This window comes from Haliotis rufescens, unplaced genomic scaffold (genome assembly GCF_023055435.1).
Source record: "Haliotis rufescens isolate VD_foot unplaced genomic scaffold, xgHalRufe1.0.p SCAF_8, whole genome shotgun sequence".
NCBI lineage: Eukaryota > Metazoa > Mollusca > Gastropoda > Lepetellida > Haliotidae > Haliotis > Haliotis rufescens.
The window spans coordinates 50,636,035-50,650,015 of NW_025964372.1; the positions used below are offsets into that span (position 1 = coordinate 50,636,035).

Genomic DNA, 13,981 nt, shown 5'->3' on the forward strand with positions numbered 1-13,981 from the left:
AGAAGCTCACCATCACACGTGCCACATGTTATAGGGAAGTAAGAAGCTCACCATCACACATGTTACAGGGAAGTAAGAAGCTCACCATCACACGTGCCACATGTTATAGGGAAGTAAGAAGCTCACCATCACACATGTTACAGGGAAGTAAGAAGCTCACCATCACACGTGCCACATGTTATAGGGAAGTAAGAAGCTCACCATCACACATGTTACAGGGAAGTAAGAAGCTCACCATCACACGTGCCACATGCTATAGGGAAGTAAGAAGCTCACCATCACATGTGCCACATGTTACAGGGAAGTAATAAGCTCACCATCACATGTGCCACATGTTACAGGGAAGTAATAAGCTCACCATCACACATGTTATAGGGAAGTAAGAAGCTCACCATCACACATGTTATAGGGAAGTAAGAAGCTCACCATCACACGTGCCACATGTTACAGGGGAGTAAGAAGCTCACCATCACACGTGCCACATGTTACAGGGAAGTAAGAAGCTCACCATCACACGTGCCACATGTTATAGGGAAGTAAGAAGCTCACCATCACACGTGCCACATGTTACAGGGAAGTAAGAAGCTCACCATCACACTTGCCACATGTTATAGGGAAGTAAGAAGCTCACCATCACACGTGCCACATGTTACAGGGGAGTAAGAAGCTCACCATCACACGTGCCACATGTTATAGGGAAGTAAGAAGCTCACCATCACACGTGCCACATGTTACAGGGAAGTAAGAAGCTCACCATCACACGTGCCACATGTTATAGGGAAGTAAGAAGCTCACCATCACACGTGCCACATGTTATAGGGAAGTAAGAAGCTCACCATCACATGTGCCACATGTTACAGGGAAATAAGAAGCTCACCATCACACGTGCCACATGTTACAGGGAAGTAAGAAGCTCACCATCACACGTGCCACATGTTACAGGGAAGTAAGAAGCTCACCATCACACGTGCCACATGTTACAGGGAAGTAATAAGCTCACCATCACACGTGCCACATGTTACAGGGAAGTAAGAAGCTCACCATCACATGTGCCACATGTTACAGGGAAGTAAGAAGCTCACCATCACACGTGCCACATGTTACAGGGAAATAAGAAGCTCACCATTACACGTGCCACATGTTACAGGGAAATAAGAAGCTCACCATCACACGTGCCACATGTTACAGGGAAGTAAGAAGCTCACCATCACACGTGCCACATGTTACAGGGAAGTAAGAAGCTCACCATCACACTTGCCACATGTTACAGGGAAGTAAGAAGCTCACCATCACACGTGCCACATGTTACAGGGAAGTAAGAAGCTCACCATCACACGTGCCACATGTTACAGGGCAGCACGAAGCTCACCATCACACGTGCCACATGTTACAGGGAAGTAAGAAGCTCACCATCACACTTGCCACATGTTACAGGGAAGTAAGAAGCTCACCATCACACGTGCCACATGTTACAGGGAAGTAAGAAGCTCACCATCACACGTGCCACATGTTACAGGGCAGCACGAAGCTCACCATCACACGTGCCACATGTTACAGGGCAGCACGAAGCTCACCATCACACGTGCCACATGTTACAGGTCAGTATGAATCTTATCATCACACATGCCTCATGTTACAGGTCAGTATGAATCTTATCATCACACATGCCACGTGTTACAAGGCAGTATGAATCTTATCATCACATTGGCCACATGTTACAGGTCAGTATGAATCTTATCATCACACGTGCCACATGTTACAGGTCAGTATGAAGCTCACCAGCACACATGCCACGTGTTACAGTGCAGTACGAAACTCACCTCCACACGTTCCTCGTCTGACCAAGCAGTACGAAACTCACCTCCACACGTTCCTCGTCTGACCAAGAAGTACGAAACTCACCTTCACACGTGCCACGTGTGACCAAGCAGTTCGAAGCTCACCATTTCACGTGACCAAGCAGTACGAAGCTCGCCATTACACGTGCCACGTGTGACCAAGCAGTTCGAAGCTCACCATTACACGTGACCAAGCAGTACGAAGCTCACCTTCTCACGTGCCACACGTAACAGGGCAGTACGAGGTTCACCATCACACGTGACATATGTTACAGGGCGTACAAGGCGGTACGAAGCTCACCATCCCAGATCCCGCACGTTACAGTTCAGTAAGAAGCTCGCCATCACACGTGCCGCATGTTACCAAGCAGTACGAAGCTCACCTTCACACAGGTCGCATGTAACAGGGCAGTACGAGGTTCACCATCACACTCGACATATGCTACAGGGCGTACAAGGCAGTACTAAGCTCACCATCACAAATACCGCACGTTACAGTTCATTAAGAAGCTCACCATTACACGTGCCGCATGTTACCAAGCAGTACGAAGCTCACCTTCACACAGGCCGCATGTTACCAAGCAGTACGAAGCTCACCTTCACACAGGCCGCATGTTACCAAGCAGTACGAAGCTCACCTTCACACAGGCCGCATGTTAAAGGACAGAAGAGTAGGGCCAGGTCGGGATCTGGGCAGGTGCTTGCGATGTTCAGGAGGCAGGGGTACAGAGTGGAGTCCCTACACATCCCCTTCGGGACGCGTGTGGTGGCGGCTGCCGTGGTAGGCACATCTGTCACTAGAATAATCAGATAATCAAACGAATTAATTATCTCATTGTGGATAATCTTACACAATCATGACGAACTTGAGTTCTACATCACCCTTACTAAAGTTGCCATAAATAAGTAATTGTTGTTTACGTGCACGTTTACAGCATTTTATTAAATACTTTTCACTTTACAGTCTGTGGTTCATGAGACTATTTGAGTGGTGTAGTATTCTGGTGGTTCCAAAGGCCCGGGTTCGATTCCCCGCATGTACGTCATTCAATGTGCAGCCTTTTTCCGGCGTCTGCCGGCATGACATTGCTGGAATATTGCTAGAAGCGGCTTTCAACCCTATTCACACACCTACTCACTTAATTGGTTGGCACAGTTTAAGATGCACTTATGTCCAAGATATTATGTGCGTGGAATTTTGCACGTCATGGTGTTTACAGAGGGCATAAATTACCGCCCATTCCTATCGGGGGTATTACATCTCCGTTGCATGACAAAGACCATGGGCCCATTTCGCCACCAAAAGCGGAAGTGACGTCACCATCTCAATCTCTCATAAACCTGTTTCATCAAAGGATATCTCCTGGTCAGAGTGTAAATCGAATGGACGACCTTTTGTAGAGTTCTGTCACTCGAATGAGGCTCAAAACGAATCTAAGTGGTTGGGTCCGGGGCGGTCATAGCATAATGGGAATATAATACCCTGTTATATCGAGGATGGGTGTCTTGGTGGAATCTAAACACTATCCATTTACTCATAGGACACGGGGCCCGGTTGGCCGGATGGTCTAAAGCTCTGTAATTTGCAGCTGCGTGTCTTAGGCTTGCCATGATTCTATCGTAGGTTCTAACACTAGATTCACCCTGGTTATGTTTCCAGGTTTGTTAGCACCATACCCTTGCTCGTTGGCTTTACTAAAGGGATACGTCGTCGTGGACACGGGTGGCCCAGTCGTCTAAGGCGCCGCAACTCGCTGTGCAGAGTCGGGTCCCCAGGGCACGCCAGAAACCTATGAATGTGGGTTCGAATCCCGGTTCGCTCCGATTATGTATAAAAGCACCATTCCCTTGCTCGTTGGTTTTACTAAAGGGATACGTCATCGTGAACTGGGGACACGGGTGGCCCAGTCGCTGTGCAGAGTTCCGTCCCTTGGGCACCCCAGAAACCTATGGCTGTGGGTTCGAATCCCAATAATGTCTCTAGGTTTACAATCACCATGTCTTTGGTGGTGGGTTCCACCAACGTTGTAGAAATCTCGTCTCGCTTTGGGCTTTCCTCCCAAATCACATCAATTTGACACTCTGTGGTATAACTGGGCTTCTGCTCAAAGCCTTGTTAAACCAATGTCTTTTGTTGGTCTCTTACTTTTGCATTAATGTCCCCTTATTCTAAAAAATAAATCGAAGCGATTTGACGAAAAATTCCCGAAAAACAGCCTCACCTTTGCAGACACCACAGGTGAGAGGGCAAAATTCGCTGGCAAAGGCGGCATCTCCGCATGCGGTGGCACTAGCAGAAACCTGGCAAGGGAACAGGTCTTTGTCTTTACATGTAGTGACTGCTGTCGGCGTAGTCGCCACGGCCGCTGGAGTGGATGACGCAGGAGCCATTGCTGTTGACCCTGATGCGGTTGTCTGTGGAAGGGGCGTGGTCTGCAAGCTTAATGTCCGATTGACACATGCGTAGTCATGGCAACAGGTCGTACATTTCCCAGTGTTGCTGTCGCAGTCTGCCACGCCGGGGTGTCGGTTGAAGTCATGGAGACACTAAACAGAGCGATAAAATCATTAATGATGTTAACATGGTGAGTTTGGTTTTACGCCAGTTTTAGCAATATTCAAGCAATATCACCGCGGGACACCAGAAATGTCTCAAATCGGCGTGACGAGCGAACGCTTTAACCACTAGGCTACCCGACCGCCCCTGATGTAAATATAGAAATACTGATGATGAAAACATTTAGAGAATAAACTACATTTATTTACTATTTAACACCGCAGACAGCATTATTTAGGCTACATGACGGTGGCTGTAAATAATCGAGCCTGGCAAAGACAAACCAGTGATTTATCTTGTTAGCGGCGTACCTCGCCTAAGGCTATAATAACATATTCGACTCAGTCTGACCACCCGATCAAGTTAGTGCTTCTTAGACAAGTATATAGGTCTCTGTGAGGGGGCACGGCTGGCCCAGTCGTAGAAGGCGTCGCGATTCGCTGTGTAGAGTTGCGTCCCTTGGACACGCCGGAAACCTATGATTGTGGGTTCGAGTTCCGGTTCGCCACGATTATGTTTCTAGGTTTGTCGCCACCATACCCGTGCTCGTGGGTTTCACCGAAGTGGTAAACGTCTAAGACTTCGGGCTTACCTCCCACATTAAGCTGACACGCTGCGATATAACTGAATACTGTTAAAAGCGGCGTTAAACCCAACTCACTGGAGAATAAACTAGAAAATGTCATTGCACAATTACATTACATATAAAGTATGTAACAACTTGCGTGTTCATTGCTCTCGCATTTGGCAGAAAACAAGCCATGCTCCAGAGTCAGCTCGCACGTCTGAAACCGTAAAGAACAAGGAATTAATTACAACATGCCATCACATCGTTCGGGAAACACTTCGCGGCGTTTATGACCCGCAGAGTACTCTATGACTTGTTAATTTTGTTGAACCTAGAATAGGGACTGGTCATTTATTGTAAGTTGAAGTTGGGGGTGGGTGGGGGCGGTGAGATGGGTTTTGGAACTGTATGAAATTGCCTCCCCCAGCCACCCCCATTTTACGTAGCATGTATTCAGGACACAATCCCCCCTAAATAAATAATGACCCTCTGGCCATAATAAGTGAGACTTTTCTTTTGAAGCATCTTTTTGGTACCCCCCCCCCCCCCCCCCTCAGCGCTGTGTCATTTTTGCGCATGGTACCCTGGATCTCACCGGTCCCGACCCACCTCCACCCCCTATCCGTGATGTATGCCAAGTTGTACCACGGCGGTGGTATTATCAACTTACCCCATGATGACTATCGCACGGTTCAAAGGTGTCAATACATTTCTGAGGATCGCTTTCGTGCTTACAGTGCGGGCAGTGGAGGACATTCGGAATAGCGTCAAACCCTGAAACAGAAACGGACTTTAACAATCGGCTCAACACAAACGACCTTTCAGAATTGTGAGGGCAGAGAGTAGTCTAGCGGGGATCCTATGGCTCGCAGCGTCTACGACCCGGTCCAATGGTGTACATACATGGGAATTAGGTTGAATACATGACTATAATTGTCACGCATTGCTTCTGAACATATTATATTCCCACAACAGTATTATACAACACATTTGTCTCAGAAACATTCTTAATTTTGAGCAAATCAAATTATTTTATTATTATTCCAGTGTTTCTGGAACGAATTTATTTTCGCAATACCAGCAACCCCCTCCTTCTCGCCCTAAACCAGAATGTCAAATATCGTTTCCTGAACAAACAAATAGTAAAATTAAGTGATCACCTTTTTGAATTTGCATCAATGAGGTGCGACACTCGTCGCCGGTACAACACACAGTACATCTATCGGAAGGGCCGAACTGGACACCGCCCGTGCAGTTGATGCTGGAACGGATGCTCTCAGAACTGCAATCCTTAAAGGGAAAATATACTATTATATATAAACTGCCTATTTGTCCGACATGACGCTCCACGTGGCGCTACGTAACGATTTGTATGACACTGTATGACAATGCAAAACGCGTCATATGATGCTGCAAATGGTTTAAGATGACACTGTATGACAATGCAAAACGCGTCACATGATGCTGCAAATGGCTTAAGATGACACTGTATGACAACGCAAAACGCGTCACATGATACTGCAAATGGTTTAAGATGACACTGTATGACAACGCAAAACGCGTCACTTGACACTGCAAATGGTTTAAGATGACACTGTATGACAACGCAAAACGCGTCACATGATACTGCAAATGGTTTAAGATTACACTGTATGACAATGCAAAACGCGTCACGTGACACTGCAAATGGTTTAAGATGACATTGTATGACAATGCAAAACGCGTCACGTGATACTGCAAATGGCTTAAGATGACACTGTATGACAACGCAAAACGCGTCACATGATACTGCAAATGGTTTAAGATGACACTGTATGACAACGCAAAACGCGTCACTTGACACTGCAAATGGTTTAAGATGACACTGTATGACAACGCAAAACGCGTCACATGATACTGCAAATGGTTTAAGATGACACAAGGCCATGAGTTCCCACCGCTCCATGAGTTTTGTAAACGGCGACTCAAGTGGTTGGGGTTATCTGTGACTTTGTTGATTGATATCTAACTGGGATCTGTCGGTTATGAACAGTGACCGTATTGATCGTGTGCCATGCTCAATAACAAACCACTAAATAACGTTATACTGCATGCCTCTTGGCAGAATTCTCACATAACACTTAACGTTGTCCTGTGGTTGCTTACATACCACTTCCTGACACTTTGCTGGATGTTTACATGACGCTGTGGGGGCACGGGTGGTCAGGTCGTTTAAGGCGCCGTAATTCGCTGTGCAGAGTTGCGTCCCTTGGGCACGCCAGAAACCTATGATTGTGGGTTCGAATCCCGGTTTGCCCCGATTATGTTTCTAGGTTTGTCAGCAGCATACCCGTGCTCGTGGGTTTCACCGAAGTGGTAAACGTCTTAGACCTGCATCACTTGGGGCTTTCCTCCCACATTAAGCTGACACGCCGTGATCTAACTGGAGTACTGTTAAAGAGGCGTTAAACCCAACTCACTCACTCACATGACGCTGTGCGGGATGTTCACATAACACTGCGTGACGCATGATAATGATATGGTAACGGGTGGTTGAACTCCCCAAAACCTCACATCCGTATACCATTATTGGAACAACCGTATGATCAAAAGCACTCATTCAAGAAAACAACCAGGTGGTCAATGTCAATTCTTCCTTGAGAGGACAACTAATACATCGCCTTTAAACCTTGATTTCTTAATGATGTACAGGCAAAACGTTAAAACATTAAGACCCCTCATTTTCTCAAAGGGAAGAACATAACTTCGAACAATGTCGTCCGGGCAGCGTACACCATTCAAATTGCCATTACCAATGATTCTCCCATGAGTTGTGATGCCACCCCATACTATTACACTGACAACGTTGAGTATCGCACGTTCACGTTCTCCCGGACGACTGTAGAGCCGGACTAGACCATCAGAGCTGTCAAGATGAAACCTGGACTCATCTGTGAACAGTATACTGTCCTAATCTTGTCGTCGGAAATTCAGATGCTGTCTACACCAGGCTAGGCGTACCTGACAGTGACGTAGAGGTCAAATTTGGCGTATTGCTGGACTTTCGGTCGGGATGGTGTGCTCCCTCAACCGGTTACGTACGGTTCTGCCACTGATTGATTTCAACCAAGGAATTGTCTGAGTTGTTAATGTGGCAGTTTGGTATCGATTCCGTAGATCCACCAACCGAATATGGTTGTCTTGGTGACGTGACGTCACACGTGGACGACAGGTCCGTGACAAGTGATGAGTGTCGACCTACTGTGGATGACGTCTCCAAAGAGATGATGTTGTGTTTCGAGGAACATTAAAATGTCTTGCAACTTCGTTTTGCGCCATTCCTGTTTGCAGTATTCCAAACGCGCGTAAGCGTTGATTTTCAACAAGCCGTGGCTTTGCGCCAACGATGTGCACAGTTAAACAGAATTGCGTGGTGTTCACATTAAAAATAACACGTGTACGAGTGTCATGCTCCCAACAAACATCCACACTGTGCGCCGTGCATTATCATGCACGTGCAAATTGTTAATCACGACCTCACAGAGGAGGAAATTGAAATATGCATTTATTTTTTACTGATTTTTATATGAAGCACATTTACTTTTTACCATCAGTATATAACCTTGAAGTACATCAACCTTGACCTCTTAGTGAAACTAATCTACCTCACTCATCCCTCACTAACGAATGTCAATCTCACTGGTCCAAGTTACTTGGCTGCCCAATTGATTAACTATTATTTAGAAAAATATATATAAATAAATGTATAATAGTTTTCTTTGATGCACAGAATGCATGCTTCCCGAGGCAAGTCCCGTGCTGTAAATACTACTGTTCATGTTTACTCCATCTCATAGACGGACGTGGTATGGTTGAAGATGATCATGAGGGCTGAGTATCACCTGGTATCTTTCGATACGATTCGTATCACCATACAGACTAACGTTAATACTACTGGTATCACGATACACCACATCAAATAGCAAGAAATGATAAAATCACTGAATTACATCTCGAAAACCTCCTTCTCCATACATTTATTTATCTCAACAACTTTAACAGAGAAAAACACTACAACAACACAGTTTTAAGTGAAGAGATGGTTATTAAATGTAACAGTTAGCCGGCGCGTCCTCAGCTACCAGACCCGTGAAGATTCCGGGGTGGAATAGGTCTTCAGCATCCCATGCTTGCCGTAAAAGGCGACTATGCTTGTCGTAAGAGGCGACTAACAGGATCGGGTGGTCAGGCTCGCTGACTTGGTTGATACATGTCATCGATCCCAATTGCGTGGATAGATGATCATGATATCAATCACTGGATTGTCTGGTCCAGACTCGATTATTTACAGACCGCCGTCATATAGCTGGAATATTGCTGAGTGCGGCGTTAAACAGCAGGCCAAAAGCCAACCAACTCAGCTACCACATCCTTGTGTTCTGCCATGCTTGCAGGTGGCGCTATGCTACTTCGGCCATTATGGGAGGTAACTCTATTAGCTCCTCATCTATTTATAGCGTGTCGCGAACTCACAAACTGCCGATTCAAGTATCGTGTGCACCTAAGGTATCGGTGAATCGTTACAGCCCTCATGATCATCGACCGCTCATAATCCCAAACAGAGGCGTACATCACTGTGCTAGTGAAGCGCCACTGTGATTGTGTTCAGAAAGAGAATTACATTGTGACGTCAATTAGTTTTTAGGTCACGAGTTTGGTCTTTCAGCCTTGGGCATCGCCCGTGACTTCGTATTATAGTGAGTGAGTAAGTATGGTTTTACGCCGCTTTTAGCAATATTCCAGCAATATCACGGCGGGGGACACCAGAAATGGGCTTCACACATTGTACCCATGTCGGGAATCGAACCAGGGTCTTCGGCGTGACGAGCTAACGCTTTAACCACAAGGCTACCCGACCGCACCACTTCGTATTATAACGCTCGTAAGAAGGTGTAATTGCTAGTACATGTACATACGAAAGCAGCTTTACATTCCGACTTGATGTGCCATTTAGAAACTGAAATCTTGCAAATCTGAAACAAAGAAGGACATATTTAAAAAAAAAAGATGTCAAAAGGTTCGAGACAGTAGTTTAAGTCCATATCGACCTCGGCGACCCCTTAGGTTGGGGTCGAGGAGGCGTGATCAAACTAGCACAGATACTGACCTATTTACGATCCAATATGTCTGAAAAAGTTCCGAAAATTTGTCAAATAAAGAGCCATAACACATACTGCAGTGATTTCCCCCCAAATGTTTAACATTCCCGTCACATTTATCAAAATATGCATTCCATAGAGATCTTGAATACTTTAATCCTATATCCCACCGATCCTATATTCTTACAAGGAAACCAATACTTGAAGAGTCTAACTATATTTTTACCTTTACATGGACCAACGACCAAAGGTTTTGAGAAAATATATCCCAGCTGCCTAAAGAAACGTGCAATGTGTAAACAAAGGAATTTTTTAAAACATATTTACGTCGTTGCTGTGGTGACAGGTTGTTGTTTTGGTGAGGCAGTCGTGGATGTTGCCAACATGGTCACAGGAAGGACACTGAAGAGGTTGTGGGGCTGAAAGTTAAGCAGATGATCTGTCTGAATGGTCCCTGTCGAGTTGGCGGTGCTCTGTACTGTTTCGTGAATATCTAAGCTAAATATATTTGCTTATTTAAAGTTTACACGATACACAGCGTCTCCATTGCACGAGACGCTGATCAGTTGATCACGAGACCGTATTCTAGAGAGAACAAAACACTATCGGTCTACTTCCACACTCACGTAAGCCCCTGGGATTTCCCCAGTATAGAAGGATACATATTCGTTGTTTATCATCACGTGGTCACTTTAATCTGACTCTAATTTTTTACACACATTTGAAAATGTGAAAAGATTAAGACAGCATTTGGGAATTTCTCACACGGCATTGTGACGACAATTTGGGTGTGGTGTGCGTGAAAAGTTGTTGGATAACTCGCTGGAATAAGCATACCCTGACACAGAGGAATTACACGAGGTTAGTATGAAGAAAACTATCGTCACTTTAGCATCCAGCATAGTCTATTTAACTGAATATATGAAGACCGTGAATAATACTTGTACTTTTCGTGCGCAGACAGGTGAAATAAATAACGCTAAACTGAATGAACTGTTAGAAATGATAAGAGGTGGAACTCGACCTTAAAGACACAACTAACCAATCAGGCAGAATTAGTGAACTGAAACAGAAGACTGATCAAGGGGAAACCTACACAAGAAGGCATAACCTACTCTTCTTTGGTATTGATATCAGACCTCATGACGACCAAGGTGAAAGGGATCTAGTAAGGGGATTTTCATAGGAGACGCTTGATATTACAAACCCTCGTGAAATTCAGTTTGATGGGTATAGACTAAGATCCAGACATGGAAGGCCCTCAATTATTGCAAAGTTTCTCAGCAGTGAAGACAAATCCCGATTTATGTTCAACCGAAAGAGACACTGTGGCAGAAAACAGAGGTTGTAGTGTCTGAGGATCACACATCAAGGGTCAGAGAAAGAGGGATGAAGTTGGAACAATTTCTGAAACCGCTAGATACGAGGAAAAGCAAGCTTATCTGAAAGGCGAGGATGAAGTTGGAACAATTTCTGAAACCGCTAGATACGAGGAAAAGCAAGCTTATCTGAAAGGCGAGGAAGAAGTTGGAACAATTTCTGAAACAGCTAGATACGAGGAAAGCAAGCTTATCTGAAAGGCGAGGAAGAAGTTGGAACAATTTCTGAAACCGCTAGATACGAGGAAAAGCAAGCTTATCTGAAAGGCGAGGAAGAAGTTGGAACAATTTCTGAAACCGCTAGATACGAGGAAAAGCAAGCTTATCTGAAAGGCGAGGAAGAAGTTGGAACAATTTCTGAAACCGCTAGATACGAGGAAAAGCAAGCTTATCTGAAAGGCGAGGAAGAAGTTGGAACAATTTCTGAAACCGCTAGATACAAGGAAAAGCAAGCTTATCTGAAAGGCGAGGATGAAGTTGGAACAATTTCTGAAACCGCTAGATACGAGGAAAAGCAAGCTTATCTGAAAGGCGACCATCTTCCCATTGACAAAGAAATTTTCTACTACGATGAAGCTACCGAGCAACCGGGAAAAGTGAAAACAGACAGTTACAGCTGAGGTTCAATGGCACACCTGTAATTGACAACATAAACAAATGGCAGGCTAGCCATGACCCAGTTTCTGTAAGTGACATTGTGACCTGCAGTGATCAACTCGTGGCCTCAGCTTTGTGGCCTCAGGAATTTCATTGACAAATTTGAACCTCAATGGTTTTTACTCTCAGCTGGATTTGGAAAACACTATCGGTGAGATAGCACTATTCTGAAACTGTTCATGTATCCTTAATAAGATCTTGGGATGTTTCATTTCAACCTAGCTTTTACAACATACTTACATTCATTTATCATATGTTCGGTGAATAATATGTGATGTGAACCGGATATAATTTAAGAAGAACGTGTATGGTCGGATTTAGGGTTTAGATAGAAAACTTCCATTCAAAAATGAAAGGTACGTCTGTATTTTGTAAGACAAAACAAAATAAATATGTTTCCTCGCAGTCGACTGTGATGATCAAATGGTGAATGAACTCGTACATTCTCCTCTCCGTCTCGATGACGACATTCTACTTTTTCATTGAGTAGCTATATCAAGAGATCGAGGACTGATTCATTCTTTCACAATTGGGTGATATTCCGTTTAGTATACATCTAAAGGTATCTACCCTGACTACATTCCACATAGCTAGCATTCCTAAAGAATTCCAAATAGCTGGCATTCCTAAAGAATTTCTCAACTATGACATTTTAACAAAGGCAGCATTCTTCACATTCTTAACATGCATGCATAATGGCGCCGTTCTCATTGTGACGTCATGCATGTCTATTAGCATAACACTAGGCTCATAAATATTCATAGGGCGCCTTCCACGGAAGGCGTCGACCTCCACATTATATACTACTTACACCTTATTACATCTGTACACCTGATTACATTTGTACACCTGATTACATTTGTACACCTGATTACATTTGTACACCTGATTACATTTGTCCACCTTATTACACCTGTACACCTTATTACATTTGTACACCTGATTACATTTGTACACCTGATTACATTTGTACACTTGTTTACATTTGTACACCTGATTACATTTGTACACCTGATTACATTTGTACACATTATTACATCTGTACACCTTATTACATTTGTACACCTGATGACATTTGTACACCTGATTACGTTTGTACACCTGATTACATTTGTACACCTTGTTACATCTGTACACCTGATTACATTTGTACACCTGATTACATTTGTACACCTGATTACATTTGTACACCTTATTACATCTGTACACCTTATTACATTTGTACACCTGATTACATTTGTACACCTTATAACATCTGTACCCCTTATTACATTTGTACACCTTATTACATTTGTACACCTGATTACATTTGTACACCTGATTACATTTGTACACCTGATTACATTTGAACACCTTATTACATTTGTACACCTGATTACATTTGAACACCTTATTACATTTGTACACCTGATTACATTTGTACACCTGATTACATTTGTACACCTGATTACATTTGTACATCTTATTACATTTGTACACCTGATTACATTTGTACACCTTGTTACATTTGTACACCTTATTACATTTGTACACCTTATTACATTTGTACACCTTATTACATTTGTACACCTGATTACATTTGTACACCTGATTACATTTGTACATCTTATTACATTTGTACACCTGATTACATTTGTACACCTTTTTTCATTTGTACACCTTATTACATTTGTATATCCGAAACTTCGTACCCTCACATTAAAAAGTTCGAAGTTTTATCGTTTACTGAATCAGATCATCTTCAAATTTCTATGCCAGTAAAAGATATAATCAAAATGGCAGTACCATCATTGACACCTGATTATGCACAATGTAAAAGGAGAACAAGCTGTAGATGGATAAAC

The 13,981-nt window shown here is 43.8% G+C and overlaps 1 protein-coding gene across 1 annotated transcript in view; it reads right to left on the reverse strand.

Moving 5' to 3' along the window:
* Positions 1-13,981, reverse strand: part of LOC124152400 — a 53,330-nt gene that overhangs the window by 17,120 nt on the left and 22,229 nt on the right. Inside the window, exons 9-15 of the mRNA XM_048389632.1 lie at positions 10,429-10,520; positions 9,919-9,975; positions 6,124-6,253; positions 5,634-5,737; positions 5,121-5,180; positions 4,061-4,385; positions 2,477-2,635 (exon numbers count right to left, since the gene is read on the reverse strand). Of these exons, the coding sequence (XP_048245589.1) occupies positions 2,477-2,635; positions 4,061-4,385; positions 5,121-5,180; positions 5,634-5,737; positions 6,124-6,253; positions 9,919-9,975; positions 10,429-10,520 (927 nt within the window). The remainder of the gene's footprint in view (positions 1-2,476; positions 2,636-4,060; positions 4,386-5,120; positions 5,181-5,633; positions 5,738-6,123; positions 6,254-9,918; positions 9,976-10,428; positions 10,521-13,981) is intronic.